Raw genomic sequence first — 21,694 nt, 5'->3', positions numbered from 1 at the left:
TAATTGGATATTGAATCATAGTGACTGAAGTTTAAAATTGCCAGCAAAAAATATAACACATGATTTTAATAAAAATAAACATTTGAAATTTGATAACTTCGGTCTCAATCAAATAAAATTATAATTACGTGCTACCACGTACATTTTTCTAGTAAACATAAAATATATGTAATCTTTTAAATGGATGATCGGAAGAAAATTAAAGATTAAAATGAAATGTAGAAACTTAATATTATCCATCATAATATTAACTAATCATTAATTAATTTATTCCATGTAATCAGTTCCATTTCACTATTGAATAGAAGACCCTTTAAAAAAAAGTGAAGTGAAATATTGAATGAGAATTAAACATTATTTTCTTAAAACTATTTTAAAATTAAATAACTTTTTAATCACTATTTTAAAATTATTGTCTCTATTATATATAATAATGTATATGTGTGTGTGTAATTTAAACAAAATTAATTGGTCCGCTGGAGCATGGCTTGATCATATAATATACTGTCTCTTCTGTTGAAGCCCCTTTCCCCCGCTCCCGCAAAAGATAAGAAAATGACATTTTCATAAAGAAATTGAAAGTGAAAGCAAAAATTAAAACTATATCAAAATCAAACAAATTAATACAGCACTGGCCCTGATCATGAAAAACTTGCCTAGCTGGCTGCCATGGAAAAAATGTACTGATATTTCAATTTGTTCCAAAGGTTTATGCAGACAAAAATGGATTTCATCTACATTAATTCTTAACTATGTATACCCCTTATTTCTTCCCAAATGAAATAAAACTAATATATTCACAATCCAACAAGATCTTATAAATTTTCATCAAAGAAATTTACCGTGGAAATATAATATTATTTTCAACGTAATTATTCTGTAAATAACAATTCACAATCATATTTTAGAGCATTTCCGAATATAAGAATGAAATCGAATGATCTCAAAATAAAAAAAAAAAGGATGGAATCAGAATAAAAACCCCATTTACTTTCCTGCTGCACACAAACACACATGCATGCGCAGTCCAGTGCAAGTCGATCGAGTACTCTCAAAAATATTTCTTTTATTTCTTTGGGTTAATATTAATAGCTTAACTGATTCGATCCAAGTGCTACTACTCACTAATCATGCTAAAATTTGTACACAACAGCTGCCTAAAAGTAACTAAAAAAGCCCAGCAAAACTAAATTACAAAAGGGGTTATTCTACAAAAACAAAAACCAAGAAATAAACTTCATGAGATTACAATTAATATATTTTTCTAATGATACTTGTCTTCCCAGCAAAGAAGCATAGTAATGCACATTCTCATTATGTAAAGCTTTCCTCTCATCTGTCTCACCATTCTTTTCCACTTCCCGAATCCCTTCGCCATATATAATTTCTATCTTCTGATATGCAATTCTTGATCTATCCTAAAATATGACACTTTCCTAAGTGTGTGTGTGTGTATATATATAGAAGAAAATGCCACGACTTTGAATTGGATCCAAGTCATGATTCAGCCATTGTGGGGACACTTTGTACCCTCTCAGTACAGGAACATCATGTATCGGACCAGTGAGTCTTCTTTTCACATTAATTATATATTTCCAATTTCAAACTTGATTCAAACAATCCAACTTAATGTATCAATCAATACTCCCCAAAATATATATATTATTTAATATATGCTGTCTTTCCTTGTAGAAACATGGCGAAACTGTAAGATCCGTCTCATTAAATTGATCTGTTTCTAAAAGTTATATATAAATATATAAAAAAAGTTATACATAACTTTGTGAGGATCAGTATCTGCCGGCAGCTGGTGAATTCCAACCGTGTGATTTAGTAGTTCCAGCTAGTTCAGTTCTGATATTTGTTATGTTTTCTAGCTTGGACATAATTATTACATTTCCAGGTTTTCAAGATACTAGATAGATATATGTAGGGCCTTGTAAATTTTGGGACCATTTTACATTTAACCAGAGCCTCAAATGAGATGTCTAGGGTCCATCTTTATGAGTCTGCCACCTAATCTTTAGCTCAACATAAAGTACAAATAATGTCATTATTCTCCATTTCATGTAAAAAAAAATTCTTGGAGGCATGATTTTTGTTTTCATCTTGAAAGCCAAAATAAATTGATAAGATGATGTTATCTTGAAAGTTTTTTTTGTCAAGGCTATAAAATAGTATACATACTCCAAAATTTTATTATTACAATATTAATTACATCGTTTCAAATTGAAGATTGAAGCTAGCTATAGTAGGCATGAAGTTTGGATTTTTGCGGAATTTATTGAAACCTCATTTTTCAGGTTCCCAAATAATGCCATGCAAAAGAGTAGCAGAGAAAAGTTCACACAACAACATGATCATATCTTATCTCTAGTTAAAGCAAAAGAATCAAAGATAAGATCTTTATCAACATAACCTAATCGAAGTGGACCTGCAACACTGCAGCATTGACATATCTATATGTAGACATGTACACACACAAAGAGAGAAATATCTAGCTAATATAAGGCCAAAATCCCTTGGTTACTAATTCATCAATGGGGACAACTTCTATTCCTCTAATAACCAATACATATTAAGGGACATTATAATCAAGGATCAATTCATCCCATGTTAGAAAAACATATGTTTTGAAGAAATCGAAGTTATAACTTTGATATAACAGTTCAAACATCACGATTTAATTGAAGATTAAGATAGTTCGTGGTATGACAGACAGATATGAAACGGGTCGGGTCTGGGAAAATGATTGAGAGGCAAAATTCAATAGTTTAGGCATTTTCTGTGACAAGTACAATAATGGACACAAAAGTAGGCTTATCTCCAATTCAATTGCGTGATGTGACTAACTGAAACACCACCATCACAATATTCCCCCTTTAAAGTAACAAACTTAATTAATTTATAATTTACTAATTATTTAATATTAAGCCGTGCCGACGGTTCAGATCTAATTAATCATCCACTGACGTACGTTGGATCAATGTGGGTGGGGTTCTAGCCCTACAAGATATTTTCTCTCCATTCGTCGGCCCGACGGACATGAAAGTAAAATAAAATATTTAATGGTCGGGCCCTGAAATCGAATAAATAATTTCCATAAATCTAATTAATTCAAAACTAATTTGAGTCGTAAAAAAATCTGGGTTCCGTTAGTTACATTACTACGTTGTTGGATGAATTTCTTGAGGTTGTGCTTGGATAAGGATATTTGGATTTGAGAAAAGATTTCAAATTAATGGATTTGAAAATCATTCATTTGAATCCTCTTTTTTATTAAATCTCTTGTTTGGATGAACATAAAATTTCAAAGTGAATTTTAAATTCATTGATTTGAAATATCTTGTTTGGCTAAAAAATTTAAGAATTTCAAATCTTAGAAAAACATACTTTATTATTCTTTATATATTTTGAAATTAAAAAAATATTATTATTACAAAATAGCCATGTTCAATTTAAAAAAATATAAATTTAAACTTAATTTATTTTTATTGGATTAAATACTAAATTTACATAATAAACTTTAAACAAAATATTTATGTTTTTCAAAAATAAAAATATATAACTTATAATAATATTAAACTTCAATTTCTTTTTCATCATACTAGTAACATAAAAAAATATTTTTCGTCCAATAACTCTACAATAAAATCAAAATTTAGTAATATATATTAATCAAAAAAATTATATTAACACATATCCAATATTCAAAAAATATATTTTTAAATTAAAATAATTATTAAATTAACACAGTAGCCATATGCAACACAAAATAAAATAAAGTTCATGTCTTATTTATTTAAATAGACAAGAACATGTATATAAATAAATATTTAACAAAATATTAACATTTTTTTCACAAAGCAAACATATAAAATAAATATAGCATTCATCCTCATAAGCTAAAATATCAAATCCAAATTCTAGAATAGTCATGAGTCGTAACAGCAAAACATCAACAAAAAAACATCTAATCTAACTTGTTAGTTTCTAAACAAATACAATAATCACGAGTTAATGAGAAAATGCACTCATTTTCTTTTCTCCTCATCCGAAAGTGCTTTTAATAATCTAAAATTTTCAACGTCACCATTCATCAATTTTTGGATCGTCTTAAATCTTTCGATGTCTGTAATTCCAGTTATGCTAGAGACAACCTCGTGTATTTCAATATCGCTTGGTCTTTATTCCTTCTTCTTGCTCACCACGAACTCTTGAAAAGATTTTGCGATCATGCCAACAACCTCAACCAAATCATCTTTTTTCGCTTTCTTCCTTTTATTGGATGATGAACCCAATGAGTTTGAATTTCGTGATCGTTCATGTGTGGAGTTCATCTTATTTTCTTCATCCTTCTCCACCATTTCGACTATATGGATAGGCATAGAGGTGCCAAGACATGAAGACAATATCCCGAATCCTTACGAAAAAAGTGGTGCTTCGATGTTTTCTGCTCCATCGTCTAAATTCTTGTCACGCGGGGCGTTTAGGTTTAATGTGAAAGAGAAGCATAACGAAACCACTTGAAACACAGTGTGACATTAGACTCATAGCAAGACACTGAGCCATTCTTGGAAGACAGAAGTCGAGTTACCATGCTCAGAGATGCAACAATGATACTGAAACCTTTACAGTTGAAAGGCGCGTTGCTAGATAGAAACCATGCTGCAACAAGACCAGAAATCGTGGTTTGAGAAAATCGAGAAAAAGGGATGCATTTTTGTTTCAAGAATGATAGAACAAGTATAGGGACTTACTTGTAAGTGGACTTATCGCGAGTGGAGAAAGCAAACTTGCAATGGATTGAACACATATAAATTAAATTTGTGGTACTTTCATGGTTTAATACAAAGAACTAAAGGAGAGTGGTTCCATATGGTAACTACGGTTTATTGAGCACAGAGTTATGCAGATTAGAGATATTGGTATACTTTTTTATTAACTGAAATCTTCACTCGTCATAAGCTAAATTCCACGATTCCTCACCACGCATGAAAGCGAAATCCAAAATATATGTGTGGTATTGGAAATTACATGATCCAAACATTAATTTTAGTTTGAGATTTGCTCCTGAAAATTAAGTATTTGGTAGTGGAGACTAACCTGATCTGCTGAGTTTGATGCCTTTGATATAACTGCATAAGTCTGTAAACATAAAGTGAAAATGAATGTGGACATCCTTAACTAGGGATGGCAATGGGACGGGTCGGGAATGGGTATGTCTTCCTCATCCCCGTCCCCGAATTCAAACTTGATCCCCATACCCGCCCCGATCCCCATTAATTATTATCGGGAATTCCCCGTACCCATTTCTGCGGGGACCAAATCCTCATCCCCATACCCATACCCGAATATATATATATATATATATATATAGAGTTTTTTTATGGTGCCCAACTCTATATGCCCAACTCCATGCCCACCATGTACAATATGTGATAAGTCAACTCATCAATTGTGTTGGTCAACTCACATATTGTACATGGTGGGCATGGAGTTGGGCATATGAGTTGGGCACCATAAAAGAACTCTATATATATATATTATAAATAAATTTTATTATATAAGAATATAAAAATTATTATTCAATTTTATAATAAAATACCTAAAATATTTTGGGTCGAATTTTTTATTATAATATTAACTTTTAAAATTAATAAAAATATTTTAAAAACAAAATATTTCTATAAATCAAAATTATTATTTTAAAGAAAATACTATGTATCAAAAATGTATTAAGATTATATATTGTTTCTAAATTTATCAAAATAAGTGATATATATATATATATATATTTAGACTAATATAAATATTTTATATGTGTACGTAACATGAATGAGATTCAAATAATATTTTTATGTTATAAAAATCTACGTTATCATAAACGTATGTATTATATATAATGTATAAATATATATATAAACAAAATAATAAGAATACTTTTAATTTTAATTTTTTAATAATATTTTAGATTTAATAAAATTTGATAATTAAAATATTTGTATATTATTATTATTATTATCGGGGCGGGTTCGGGGATGGAGATAGCATCTCCATACCATACCCACCCCAATATGTTTTGGACATTTTTAAAAATCCCCGAACCCGAACCCGTACCCGAAAATACTCCGCCAAACCCGTCCCGTTTCGGGTTTTCCCCGCAGATATCCGAACCCGCGGGGAAAATTGTCATCCCTATCCTTAACATTAATTTTTTTACCAAATACCAGAGTTAGAAATAAAATTTCAAGTATCGTATGCAATATAGAAGCAACCACAACAAATAACTGTGAAATATAAATTTTATAAGTTATAACTAATATAAACTTGAAACAAAGAAAATAGGACGCACCCATGGTGCCCATGCCAAGACATATAGTAGACCCCGCACGAATAAAGCTCCCCATTAGACTATTTTCTTTCAGGCACAAAATAATAATAAGCATTATCTGCTGAATTTAAACCCACAATTTTTAGCATTGTGAGTACCACATTAACTTACATATGCTACAGATGCGAGCAAGGCTGCAGATAGGATCACTTTTTCTCCTACTAATGGGTAGAGTATAGGCAGAACTAGAATATTGAAGCATGCGACGAAAAAGATAGAGATAGAAATAAGCTGAATTATTTTCATTATCAGAATCAAAGAAACAAAAAATTGGAAGAGTATCACTAAGTACCTGAGAAAAAATCGACCCTACTCTCACCATCATTAAGATTTTTGATAATTGGTTTTTGTTAAAACCAAATGTGAACTTCAAATAGTACTGCAAATTTAAGGAGACAAAATTCAAATAATTTTTAAGCATCCTTCCAGTAAATCAAATTATTTACATTGCAAACTTACAGAATTTATTTATACAACTTTTATTTTCACGCCGATCATAGAGAATGACAGATTTTTCGGTGTTATGATCACAGTTTATAGTATCCAATTCCACAATTTCTAGTATATATCCTAACAGATGCTCGAAATAAAATATTCTTTTGCAACTATTGTCAGACAAAAACATAGACTGAATGAAATTAAACGGCATCACTGGCGAAATATCGGCCATTTCAGAGTCTGAGACATACCAACAGGACACTGCTGATTCCAAAACAAGACAAGTAACCCAACAAGAATTGGCATTCACTAAGGCATAAACTCGTTCAAATGGTTGACAAATACCAAATATCTTCAAAACACAAATGTCAACCATGTTGAATTAAACTTACCCCGCTGTGTATAACTCGATATGAGCTCTAATATCAAACTTAAAAATCCAAATACACCAAAGTTTCAAACAGATACAGACCACTTATACTCTTCCATAAGAAAACATAAAAAGCTCAAGAAACGTGATTAGGAAATAAAGAAAAACAACGAAGTGCAATGCACTTATAGTCTATTGTATCGTAGAGAAAAATGGATTCCTTTTCGCGAACAAAAATAAAAATAAAACTTCCAAATAAAAGTACCTCTTCCACAGATTTTTCACGAAGACGCTCGGAAAACATCAACGCCTTGATATGAGACTGAGCTTCGCCTAATTCCCTCTCCTTATCTGCAAACCACCGGTGGCCAGAACCTTCGGTGGTGTCCCGTGCCCCTTCTTTCCACTTGTCCGGTGTTATTATATCGAAAGCGTCTTCTCACCTGCTGACAAACACATAAACGATCACAAATCCCCAACCTAAAAAAAACCCTAAATCGTATAATCCACAAATATTGAATATTTGTTCAGGAAAGATAAAAAACATCATCAACCGCTGAGGTGAGAGCGATCCGAAGAAACGAGATAAGAGAGAAAGATAGCAACGTCTGATGGAGAAACGAGAGAAGAGAGCAAGGAGAAATTTCAAATGAGCCGATACAAGAAAGGATTCAAAATCCTTAATTTATAAGGCTTAAATCAATCGGCCAAATAAACAGATTTGAGATATCAAATTTATGGGTTAGCCAAGTGTATGTAGTGGATTTGGGCTGTGAATTTGAAATCCAAATCAGCCCAAATCCACTTATCCAAGCAGTGCCTGAGAGTTAATTGTGTATGTGGATTTGGATAATTTTCTCATTGAACTATCTTTTTAAGGTTGAGTTTAATTTGCACAAATTCATAATTTTAATATGGTATCAGAGTCAGATTCATCATTATATATTGGATGTCATAATGCATGGGTCATCCACTAATGTCTCGTGTGAGGATGAAGAGGTGTGTTAGTTATCCTATTTAGATTAAGTAACTGAGAGTTGTATTTATAGACTAGACAGTCTTCCCCCATGATCTAGTTTTTGGGTTGAGTTAAGACAAATATATAATCTTAACGTGGTATCAGACACTAGGCTAATAGTTATGTGTGGACTGCCCTACGAGCCAACCGTTAATTCTAATATTAAAATGTTATTAGAGTCCAGATCAACCGTTTCGTTTGAGTTGAGCCTAAATCCTTAATCTTAACATGATATCAAAGTCCAAATCGACTGTTATATGTTGCACTGCCTTAATGAGCAGGGGCGGGGATCTACATAGGACCCGAGGGGGGCCACGGCGCCCCCGAAAATTTTAAAAACAATTAGTATTATATATCAATTTTTATTAAATGTGTATATATATTTTAGTTATCTATCCAACCTTACGTTAGGCATTTAGCCTAGATGGCATGGACTTATCTCCAAAGCTTAGAAGACCACGATTCCAATCCTCTTATGCAAATTTCAATTTTTTTATTTTATTTTTTTGGGCTCAAGGATTTATTTACACATCTTCAATTTTTTTAATTGGGTTAGTTTTAATGATTGAGCAATAATGTCTATTATTAAGCTTTATTTAAATTGAAGTATTTTTTCTTTTATGTAATGACGTTAGTCGTTGATATTTCTTATAAACTAAAAGTTTTTTTTAATTAAATTTTATTTTAACTCACTTTTTAGTACTGAAAAAAGTCTAAAAAATTACTTTAAAAAATATACTTCTCAACTTTAATTTACATTTTAAAAATAAAATGACTCAAAAAATTAGGATTTTTATTAAGTTCAAATTTAATTTCGTCAATAATGGCAGATCTGTGTGGATATCGAACAAAAATTTATCAATTATTTTTCTTTATATATATTTCAAACTCAAACAAAAAATTTTAGAAAAATAACGCATATATCACAAGTCAAAAGAGCGAAAATAATAGTAATCGCTGAAAATTGGTAGCTCCAACAACACCACACATTGTCGTCACTTAATATCCCTCAAACCTTATATCCTGGATCCGCCCCTGTTAATGAGCCCGTTAATATCATAAAAACTTCACGCTCCAGTCGCTTCATGCACGATGTGTTAGTTGTCCCACGTCGACAAGATTAAGTCCTATATAGACTTTGACAATCATCTTCTTTTTAGTTAGCTATTAAGATTGAGTTAATCCTCCTCCATTTAGATTTTAGCTAGTTATTGAGACTGATTTAAGCTCAAGTTCATGGTCTTAAAAACTGGTTGGTTCAAATTTATCGGGGTGATAGATACTGAATTGGTCCTGGTTCAACCTGACCCTCCCCATGCATGCATCCCCTGTAACATACATATAGTCAACCTCAACTTTAGATCTCTAGTACGTAATGAGGGTCGGCACTAAAGAACAAATCCCACAAATAAAAAAATAAAATAAAATTTTGAGATTTAAGGCATGCATGATATATGATTGTAAAATGTTGTAGAATATATAGACGATCTAATTAAATGTTAGATATAGCATGTACAACGATATCCCATTTTGTCTACTTGTCTTCCATTTATAACATTTTATATGGAAATTGGGGGTCAGCAGAATCTGTAATTTATATAAATCTTCGTCCTTATGTTTGGCCGTCTTTGTATATATTCTGCATATTGCTGGCGGATCCATAGACATTCAGCAAACTCCACATTGCCAATTTTTATTTTATTTTTTTACGGGCAAAAAAAAAAACAAAAAAAAAAACTATGTAGTAGATGATAAATTTAATTGATTTTCTATTACTATATATATACTAGCGAATGCAGCACACATACAACACAATTTTTTTTTATTTTTATGCATAAATTAAATTTAAATGAAATACATGAATCTTCTTATTGGACTGGACACTTCCCTCTCTCAAATGTGAGTTGAAGTATTGAGAATTAAATTGGAAAAATTTTTTGTGTCGACATGTGAGGATGTTTATGTTTTATTTAATAAAGAAAAAAATAATGCGGCCGGATAAATAGGTCTCTTTGGTGGGCCACAAGTCCAACGTGAAGGTTTTCACTCATCAATCCAAACTCCAATGGCCCGATTTACATGGGCTTTGTGACTTCTCATTGTGTTGGATCCTTCGTATTGTTGGTCCTGGGCTAACAAATTTGGATACATCTGGCCCATTAGTTTAGGACTGCTGTTGGGTGTAAGACCAAATCTTTATAATCTATGCAACCCATTAAATGAAGTATCTCAAGCAGGGTGTATTCCAATTAATTATATTTAAATTCGAGTTCGATTCGAAGTTTGAAAATTTTGAATATTTTGCCTCGAGCTCGATTCGAATGAAGTCGGCTCGAAATATTCGAACATATTCGTAAACTTTTCGAACTATTGCTCGGATATTGAGGTTAAAAACTTCGTTCAAAATGTCCGAAAAAGATTCGAAATTCTAGATATATTTATATCATTATTTTATATTAATAAAATATTACGGGCCGCTAACTATCAAACAAAATAATTTTGGTTCGAACTCGGCTCGAAAAAAAATTTAGGTTCGGTTCGAATTCGATAAATTCGAATGCGAAACAAATATTTATAGAATCGACTCGAAATCCTTGTGAAACGATTCGATTCGTTTACACCCCTACATTCTCAAATATAAGTAAATTGTTAAAAATAGATCTCATCAAATAAAACAGACTATTCGTAATTTAATTGGTATTCACTATTAACTTTTATGTTACGCTAGGAATTTGGTTTTTACATGCTTTCATAATTTAATTATTTGAATTTATATAAAAGGGAACAATATGCGTACACCGTGAGAGTTATATAACAAATACTCTTACGCAAGTGTAATATTGAAAAGAATTTTAATTTCATATTATAACGCCGAAGTGGTTAGTATAAGATAACAAAAATTTATCATACTATTAATTCCACACAATTTCCACATAAAACCGTTGTAAGACTATTATCATTAACACTGTCGATATTCATAAGTTATTCATATTGCACACTATGTGTGCATATTATATAATCTATACTAGCCGCACTGCACACATATAGCGTATGTATTGTTATATATAAATATTATGTTATGTGTGTATATAATATAAATTTATATTTTCAAGTATTTGATTTTATTTTTTTGAAATTTGATAATTTTGTGGGTTTTTTTTTAAATAACAAATTAAAAAAAAAACATATCAAGAGACCACCAAGATGCTCTTACTTTATATATAGTATAGATATAAATACTAATGTCATTTAGCACATGATACATACATATACATCAAATTTGTTAATGTTGAGTAACGTTTATGTAAAATATTTAGACATTATATTTAATAAAAAATTAAATTAATTTTATATTATGAGTTATATCATCGATTTAAATGGCAAAATATACACAAAGATATAAAAATATATATTTAAAATAGGACAATTATAGATAAATTATATATCACTAATACAGGTTTTTATAATATTTTTTAATTGAACTAATATGAAATATTTTTGTAATCTCATAAGTTTAATCGTCGTGAAATAAGAAAATAAAGTATAGTTATGTACCTATGTTAGTAAAGTACAACAAACAAGAGTAGTTATCTTTATCATTTAATAGATGGATAAAAAGACCTCGTATTTCATTTAATAAAAGTTTTGTAATAATTAACTTAATTTGATAAAATTTAAAAATAAACTAAATGATTTATTAATCATAACCAATAACTCCATTTTTTTTTAAAAAAAGATTCAATTACGCACACATAAGTAATAAGTTGCTAGTATTACATTAAATAACATATATTTTATATGCAGACCATTATCAGGCTACATAAACATACCAAACTTGAATAAATTTCATTATTTGTTACTGTGATTGACCAGCACCATATTTACATTTTTTTTCTAGACTAGATAGATAGCATGAACGTCAACTGCACATTTAAGTGAACCAACATATATCTATATATATAAATATATATACGCATATATATATATATACATATACATATATATAAATAGAAATAGAATATCACTAAAAAAAAAATAGAAATAGAATATAAATAATATATTATGTACATATATATATATATATATATATATATATATTATCTACGTATGTAATATAATATATTAAATATATAGTGTATATATTTATATAAAATATATAATTAAATATGCACTTACATATATTATATATATTTCATTTAATATATATGCATGCATGTATATTTAAAATTTAATAATTCAATTAATAAATTTAAATTTAAATCTAAGCGTGTTGACGGGTCCAACCGGGTTTTAATGCGGAGGGGGTCCCAAAAAAGGCGGGGCGGGTCTGGGTCCGGGTCCAATTTATACCCGGAAGGATGGGTCCCGCATATGGCAAAAGTCGCCCCGAACCCGCTCCGTTGCCATTCTTATTTGTGACCTCATGCTATTCTCGGGATCACAAAAGGAAAAATTTTGAATTCGAGACAACACCCGAAGAAATTATACCGACAATTTCGACTTAATTTACACATCTCATTATCATTTTATAAAAAGATTTAATTACAATTATGAGTAGCATTATATGTTTCTATAAGTAGAAATATCAAATACATCCGATTTATCTTAAATGATATCTTAGGTTCATTAAGTCTTGTGAACGAAAAACTGGATCCACCTTAAAATAGTTAATTGATTTGAGTCTAAAATATGATTTCAGGGAAGGATAAATCTTGGACAAAAAACTATTAAATTATTAGAACAATCACCATATATCCATCTTAAAGTGGCCACTTAACATGAATCGAATATTAAATGCTAGAGAAACTATCAAAAATATTCATGTAAGTTGATTTGTTTTGGTTTCTTAACTTTATTAGTAGTTAGTTTGGTTTTAGTCCAATAAATTGTATATGATTCTTTTCTTCATTTTCACCGGATCATTATTGATGTAATGTGAGAGATGTCATATATCCTATGTCAAGCTAGCAGTTTTCACGTACCACGTCAGCACTCTGACGAAAACGATTAAAAGTTTATTTTGTTTGTTTTATAAAGACATACTTATCGAACTAAGAACAAATTTTGGCTACTTTATCACATTACCAAAAGCCAAAACAGGCCAATTTACGTGACGATTTTTGTAAAATTTTCTATGAAAAGTATTTTTTTAATTATTTATCATATGAAAAAGATGGATATGATTGAAATAACTGTAGGGTCCTTGTTTATGGTTGAAGGATAAATTTTGGGAGACTTTCAACAAGAATGAGGGGAAAAAACTCATATTGTACGTTGTCTTGTAAGAATTTTATTTTATTTTTAAAAAATAAAGGATACTGCTGGGTTTCAAAAACAATTGAGGGCATTTCGTATTTTGGGCTCAATTATAGAGCTAAAAAAAATGTCAGAGTTTTGTCAAGCAGTGGGAACACACAATATCTTACACAGGGACTTATCAGGAACAACTTGAATTTGCTTTTGGGGATTTATAGGAAATTTTCCTTTTTTTTTTTTAAATCTTAATCTAAATTTTTTAATATTTAATTTAATTTATCATATCACTCTTTAATATAACTTTCTATGATTCAAATGTATCATAAAAGAAGATCATGATGTTTTATTTACTTAACACCAATGTATTAATATAATTTTAAACTTTTATGCAACTGAATATTTTATGATAGATATAGATTTATACAAGCCAACAAAAACAAACGAGTTTTGGTATTATAATTTTATGGGAAATTCCATCTTTATTAAACATACACATAATTTGTCAATTTTGACATCATCATATTCATCGAATTTACAAAAGCATCATCAAAAAAATTTCAAATTTGTATAAACAAATGAAAATTTTGACAATACACAATGTAAAACTTTGATTTTGGTTCAAAAATTAATAAAGTGTAGATTTTAAAGTTTTTTTTTTTAAAAAATATTTTTTTATTATTTCTCGTATGAAAAAGATGGATCTGATTGAAATAAGTGTAGGGTCATTGTTGTTTATGGTTGAGGGATAAATTTTGAAAGACTTTCAACAAGAATGTGGGGAAAAAACTCATGTTGTACGCTGTCTAATAAGAATTTTATTTTATTTTTAAAAATTAAAGAGTATTGTTGAGTTTCAAAAGCAAGTGAAGACATTTTTGTATTTTAGGCTCAAATAGAGAGCTGAAACAAATGTCAGAGTTTTGTCAAGAAGTGGGAACACACAATATCTTACACAGGGACTTATCAGGAACAACTTGAATTTGCTTTTAGCTATTTATTGGTAATTTTTCTTTTTTTTTTTTTAAATCTTAATCTAAATTTTTTAATATTTAATTTAGTTTATCATATTACTATTTAATATAACTTTATATGATTCAAATGTATCGTAAAAGAAGATCATGATATTTTTTGTACTTAACACGAATCTATTAATATAATTTTAAATTTTTAGGCAACTGGATATTTTATGATAGATATATATTTATACAAGCCAACAAAAACGAACGAGTTCGGTATTTCAATTTATGGAAAACTCCATCTTTATTAAACATACACATAATTTGTCAATTTTGACATCATTATATTCATCGAATTTACAAAAGCATCATCAAAAAAATATCAAGTTTGTATAAACAAATGAAAATTTTGACAATACACAATGTAAAACATTGATTTTGTTTCACATATTAATAAAGTGTAGATTTTAAAGTTTTTTTTAAAAATATTTTTAGAAATATATTAAATTGGTGATAAATCATAAATGCTTTGTTTTTGTTAAAGAAATTTATTTACAACAACTATATATCATATTAATATTAGCATTAGCATATCGTTATTATAGATATTTTTATTGTGGTAATAAATATTATTAAATAATTATTAGAGATTTTTGTAAAGTTAAAATAATTAGAATTTAATAAACACATAATATTTATAATTATATTCATAAAAATACTTGTCCCACATAGAAAATTCAAAAAATAATTTTCTATTTATAAAATCAATTCCACAATCTTTGGTTTGCCGGGCTCAGTCGCGAGAGCCTGTAACCATAGCTGGGGCAATAAGTTTGTGGAGTTGAGTGAAGTTGTGCACACTATCTTCCAAGGGAAAACCTTGAGCCCGGACTTGACCGCTGATAGCTGGCGGTGGCGGTCCCATCGTTCACAAGAGTTAATAACTCTTTATTGCCGGTTTGACAGAGCAGCACAGTATATCGGTTTCTAACTCGGATTTGTAGATAGTGTTTACAACTCATTCAAACCACCAAACTTTTTTAGCCACATTTTCATCTTTTAATTTTCAATTTCTAAAATTATTTTATTTGCTCATTCCTCTTTCCTCATTTTCATCTTTTAATCTTCAATTTCTAAAATTATTTTATTTGCTCATTCCTCTTTCCTCCGCCACATCGAAATAATTATTTCTTCAATTTCTAAAATGATTTTATTCGTTCATTCCTCTTCCTTCCCTCTTTCAATTAGTTCTTCATATTTCCTTCTCTCGTGATGTTTGGGCAGCGGGGAAAGAGGAGGAACTGGGTGGCGGGATCTATCACTAGCGAATTTCTCTTGCAAATTCCGATGATATTGTGCCCGATACCGTAAGAAATTCTTCTATGTCTTCATCCCTTTGATTCATCAACGCCACCATCACAGGTGGTCCACCACCGGCCACAGCGAGATACCGATGGAGAAGAGCCAAAATTCAGGTCCCATTTTTATGATTGAACCCTCTTTTCTCGTCCCTATTGATTTTTTCATTTATTTGTTTTCGGTAATCTCTGTATTTAACGAAATAGGAGGTTAAGTGATTTTCAGACCATATGTGATCAGTTTTGTTTTGGTTTATGCTAGGAGGATGAGTTCTTGTTTGTGTTTTTTGAAGGAAAATGTATGAATCTTCAAAACACGGTGGATATACACAAACTAAGTAGTGATGGAAGTATGGGTAAATCAAACGTGGTAGAACATTATTGAGATAAACTGTTTTTAAATTTAATAAGAACATAAATTGGGTGCTTATAAATTTTTTTTATGATGTTGTTTTACTCTAAATTTGGCATCGCGTATGTGCATGATTTTGATCTCGGTTGTATGTTTTGAAACACTACTTTGTTATGGTGTTGCGTCTGAGTTCCAAAAAATAAAGTTGAGAATGGAAAACGTTGCCAAGACTCAGATGACATTGAAAGGGATTTATGATTTCAAGGATCAAGCAGCAAAACGTATGACGCTCTTCTATTGGAAGAAGATGAGGTTGTGGGCATTGAAGAACCAAAGAAACAGCTTGTACATCAGCTGAAACTTATCACAGAGGTATTTTCTAATGGAAAAATGATACCTGATGTACATATCAAATTTTTTTGACTTATTCGAATTTCATAAGCATTCCGGTTTTCTTGACAACTTTAATCTATAAAAACAAACTGAATTGGTTTCTTCTTGTTCTTGTTCATCTGTTTTTTGTAATGTATTAACAAACTGATGTAGTTTCTTCTTGCTTTTGCTCTTTATGTTTTTCGGAATCGCAATAGCTCATTGGCTCTCCCGATGATGCTAGTCTTGGATTTCTTAGGAGTGACAATGCCAGAAGATACGTGAGACAGCTCCCGCAATACCCGGCGCAACAATTTTCTGCTAGATTTCGTAACACTTCTCCAGGGGCTCTGGATTTATTAGAAAAAATGCTAGTTTTCGACCCAAGCAGACGTATTATAGGTATATAAGCCTTTCAAAGAAGGTTTTTTTTGGTAAATAGTGATCTAAAGTTACATTTGCCACCTTTAGCTAAACCCTGTGCAAATTGTTTTAATTTGTGGAATTGAACCATGATTTTGGATCCTAATACTTGAACTATGTAAATCCTTCATCTCTATCAAGGCACGACTTTGAGTCATCTGAAAGGTGGATGATGTATGCCTCAATCATGAAACTTACATATAGAAATCTATGCAGTGTAGCCCGTCTCTGAATTACTTTAGACATGTAGAAATCTAATTTGGACCCCCAATGGAAATGAGAAATAATTTTAGTGGTGGGATACGTTTGTTACTGTTGTTTGTTACTGTTGTATGACGATTAGTGTGTTATTAAGATGCAAGAATTATGGTTTCCTTGTTATCTTTGCAGTGAACGTTGTACAAAGAGCTGTATTACATGTGTCTCCTGTCCAGAAGCATCTGTTGCCATAAATTGGTGTCACTTGTAATTTTCATTATTTTTGCGAGATAAACTCAAGATTTCTTCTCGTTGATCGTGCTCACTTAATACATATACTGTTTTATGTTTCACATCTACTGAAAGTTCCCAGTTTTCAGATGCTCAAATCAAGAAATCTTAACATTGTGAAAGAAAGAAAAAAAATTCAAGAATCAACTAATTACCAAAGTACACGAGATTAGCCAGTATATGAGCAGCTTTCATCATACAATAATGCTTGAGAAAGCCATGGAATGAAGGGTACATGAGCTCAGTTCACTTCTTGGTTCTCTGTTTTGTTTTTGTTTTCGTGTCGAAATGATGAAACTTGAGCTTCTTCTTTCGTACCTCAGTAGATGGCCCGCTACCTTCTCTAAATGGCATACCCATTAAAGCCAGTAACCTGTATGCTTCTTTATCCGTCTCAGCCGTGGTTGAGATACAAACATCCATCCCCCTTGGCTTACCAAGCACATCATAACTTATCTCTGGGAACACACTCTGTTCACGAAAGCCCAGGCTGTAGTTGCCATTTCCATCAAAGCTATTGGAGGTCACCCCTTGAAAATCTCGCGTGCGAGGAAGCCCCAGATTGATGAGCGGATCAAGAAATGAGTACATTACCTGCCATAAACAGAAGAGACATAGTAATTAGCATAAAGAGGACAAGAGGAAATGAATTTGATTGCAGATGCACGTAAGCTTGTATAGAGCTTATAAGTTTAGCCAAACTTCTAAGATCAACATTGTTAATATAGACATAAACCAGCAAAAAGACATATACGACCAATATTACAATTTTTCGCTCATAGTATATATGTTCGCTTACACTTGAAGATTAGAAACTTACTTATATCACTTGTACGTTAGTTTCATTTTTTTGACACAGATAATCTAAGCCAAGTACTATCTATATGCACACAACATGGACACGACCACATCAGGTAAGTCATCTACTAGTACTCTTGATTGTATGAATCTGAATATTATTGAACAAATATTTATAAAATATTTTTATAAAACTTTTTTTTACGAAAAAATTTACTATATTTTAAAAGTTGTTTTAAGAATAAATATGTGATTGGACAACTATTTTATAAAAAGGAAAAAAATGTCAATTTTAGTCATATTTGTATTCACGTGTGACATTTTTAGTCCAATATGTTTCAATAAATAAAAAAAGGGAAAAAAACCATTTCGGTGCTATAACTTTACCTGTTTTTTCTTTTAGACCTTTAACTAGTCAAAGTTCTGTATACGTTCTCTAATTTTATTTTTTTTTTTCTCTTTTATTCTTTTAACTAGTTAAAGTTCTGTATTAATCCTTTAACTTTTAAATTTTGGCTATATTGGTCATATTTTTATTGGCATATCCAATTTTTAATTTTCTCGAAGATTGATGATTAGACAATAAAATTCGATGATTTTCAATTTGAAAGATAATCATACTACCTGGAATGTCACCTGATTTTATAAATTTCGGTATGTTAATAGAATAAATATGTGTTCATAATTTTTTTTAAAAACCAAACAAAATCAAAAGTAAAAAACTGTAAACTTTAATTATAATTTTTTTTAATTATATCAACTTTTGGAATATTTCTTGTTTATCTGTTTGACAAAATGGTTTTCTCCACAACCCAAAAATAAAAAAAATAATTAATATTTTACTCTGATTGATTTATTTTTGAATTAGGTTTTTGAATAAAAAAAAAATGAGAAAGGTTAAAAAATATATGATTACGAGCATTATAACTCTTTTTTCTCATGAAATATGGAAAATTTATTTTTAAACTTAAATATAAATCAATTATTTTGGGTTTATGAGATGATACTATAAGATATCGTTTGGTTATCCATATTTCATCGTGTTTTTATTCATATAGGATGAGTAGAAATTGAAAAGGGCAATTAAAAGATAATATAATTATAATAACAATAACCTTACAAAATTATACAAAACAACATATTATTTTATCATGTTTTTATCGCATTTCTATTCATGTCTTGTACATCCCATCCATATAGCCAGATACCTATCATCTCATAAACCCAAAACAATTGATTGCCTTCAGATTAGTTGTAGTTTAATATGGAAACTTATAATTAAATTGGTCTTGTAAGCTGGCTTATAGTTTTATATAGGCTTTTGGTCCTCGTAACTGATATCAATTTGTCTGTGTATAAATTGTTGTTGTTTAGTTTTTCATTAGTTTGATTTTCATCAGGGTTCTGAATTTCAATTGGACACTTCAGCGTAGGAGAATAAAAGATGGCAGAGAGTGCAGCATCCTTTCTCGTCAACCAGCTTACTCTGTTCCTCCAAGGGGAGCAAGAATTGGTTGGAGGGATCGGAGACAATGCCGTGTATGTTCGAGATGAATTGGGACAGATGAAAAATAAGAAACTGATCATCCTCAACTCAAAGAATGGGTCAACAAAGTGTGCGAGATCGCTTACGACACTGAAGATGTTCTTGAAAAATACTTGCTCGAACTTGTCCGCCTACGGCGTGATGCACATGGATGCAAACGATACATCAACAAGATGTGTGCCCTGGTGAAAAAGTTTATGGTCCGCCACCAAACTGCGTCTGAGTTCCAAAAAATAAAGTTGAGAATGGAAAATGTTGCCAAGACTCAACAGAGATTCAAAGACATTTATGATTTCAATGATCAACAAGGATCAAGCAGCAAAACGTATGACACTCGAGGTGATGCTCTTCTATTGGAAGAAGAAGAGGTTGTGGGCATTGAAGAACCAAAGAAACAACTTTTTGGGTGGCTCAAGCCGACTGGTGATGGGCTTATGGTCGTTTCAGTGGTGGGCATGGGTGGATTGGGGAAAATATTTGAGCTTACGATTGGTGTTGAATTACAGGGAGACTATCCCAAAAGAATAAATAGATTATGGTCTCTAAGTTATTATGACTTGCCCTATTATCTCAAAGCTTGTTTCTTGTACTTTAGCATCTTTCCAGAAGATTATTTGTTCGCAAAGTGGGAAGTAATTCAACTATGGGTAGCAGAAGGTTTTGTGGAGGGAAAAGAAGGAATGACAACGGAAGATGTGGCAGAGACCTATCTGAATGAGCTTCTCAACAGAAGTCTAATCCAGGTTGCAGATACATATGATGATGGAAGTCCAGGTTTGCTTTGTATCCACGACATTCTAAGAGAATACATCATTTCAAAATCAAGAGAACAAAATGTTTTTAAAGGAGAAATGGTGTATCCTGATAAGATCCGACGCATGGCAATTCATGGTAGATTCAAAGAGAGAGAAGAATTCCCTGACGTGAAGTATCTTCGGTCTTTGTTTTGGTTGGAGTTTGCTCCTGATTCAAAATCAGAACTCGATTTACAAAAGTTTTTGGGCCAGTGCAAACTCCTGAAGGTATTGAATCTCAGAGAGGCTCCAATCGAAACAATCCCGAATGAGGTATTCAAACTGTATTAATATTAATGTGGAATAGACTAAGAGAGGATCCATTACAACATCTTGAAGATTTGCCCAATCTGGTATTCCTACAGATGGTTATGTTTGCATATGAAGGCGAAGAATTACTTTTCAAGGGCAGAAAATTTAAGAAGCTTGAAGTATTGAGTCTAGTGAGCTTAAGAAGATTGACAAGTGTGAGAGTGGAGAAATATAATGTTTCAAGTAACAACATTTTCTTCAACGTTTAAACTGTTAGATGAAGTCAAAGAATATATGCAGCAAACTTTCTTTGACTAGGCTGCTTTTGTGGAAATTGCAAGAGCTCAACGTGGCTATTTTTCTTCCTCATTTCATTAGCCAAATTTGCCTATAAATAGGCTCCTCATTCGGCAGATTAATGTATCTCATTCTTCTCTTCTTTTGTATTAACAAAGAGAAAAGAAAATAAAGAGAGAAAAAAAAAAGAGTGTTTTTTTCGGAGATCTCTTGTGAGTTAGAGAATTATTTCTCGGTAATACTCGGGGTTTGGGTGTGGTGACATATAGTGTTTTGTATACACTTGTAATATTTCTTCGGTTATAAATATTACAGCAGCTCCGTGGACGTAGCCTATATTGGGTGAACCACGTAAATCTTGGTGTTCTTATTGATTGTTTTATTCCGCAATTATTATTATCGTCATGATCACTTCGGCATAATCCATAACAACTGGTATCAGAGCTGTTACGGTGTTCGGGAGCTTTGGTGAAAAATTTCTTAAAAATCTGAGTATACTCTGTGGTTGCAGCTTTGTCTGATCTTCCACATCAGAAAAGATTTTTTGAAATTTTATTAAGGCAGTAGAAGCGATGGTCGGA

The 21,694-nt window shown here is 31.0% G+C and overlaps 1 protein-coding gene and 1 long non-coding RNA gene across 4 annotated transcripts; one reads left to right on the top strand and one right to left on the bottom strand.

Moving 5' to 3' along the window:
* Positions 1-3,906: 3,906 nt before the first annotated feature.
* LOC140866441 (uncharacterized) lies at positions 3,907-7,849 on the bottom strand. Its single transcript, XR_012144891.1, has 3 exons — positions 7,757-7,849; positions 7,468-7,645; positions 3,907-5,148 (listed from the first exon to the last, which is right to left on the bottom strand). It is a non-coding gene; the product is annotated as an uncharacterized lncRNA (long non-coding RNA).
* A 7,698-nt stretch (positions 7,850-15,547) lies between these two features.
* Positions 15,548-21,694, top strand: LOC140865379 (mitogen-activated protein kinase homolog MMK2-like). 3 transcript variants are annotated; one of them, XM_073270002.1, is made up of 4 exons: positions 15,548-15,907; positions 16,408-16,514; positions 16,733-16,916; positions 17,328-17,660. In XM_073270002.1, exons 1-4 carry the CDS (start codon positions 15,886-15,888, stop codon positions 17,387-17,389), a joined length of 375 nt encoding a protein of 124 aa, XP_073126103.1. In that variant the 5' UTR covers positions 15,548-15,885; the 3' UTR covers positions 17,390-17,660. The 3 variants fall into 3 exon arrangements, 2 of the variants coding, with proteins under 2 accessions (XP_073126103.1, XP_073126102.1); XR_012144583.1 differs by having other exon boundaries at positions 15,550-15,907; positions 16,378-16,514; XM_073270001.1 differs by lacking the exons at positions 16,408-16,514; positions 16,733-16,916; positions 17,328-17,660 and adding exons at positions 20,080-20,837; positions 20,930-21,694.

The sequence above is a fragment of the Henckelia pumila genome, chromosome 4 (genome assembly GCF_033568475.1).
Source record: "Henckelia pumila isolate YLH828 chromosome 4, ASM3356847v2, whole genome shotgun sequence".
Lineage (NCBI taxonomy): Eukaryota > Viridiplantae > Streptophyta > Magnoliopsida > Lamiales > Gesneriaceae > Henckelia > Henckelia pumila.
Note: the sequence above shows the minus strand (reverse complement) of the source record. Positions and strands in the feature narration are given on the sequence as shown.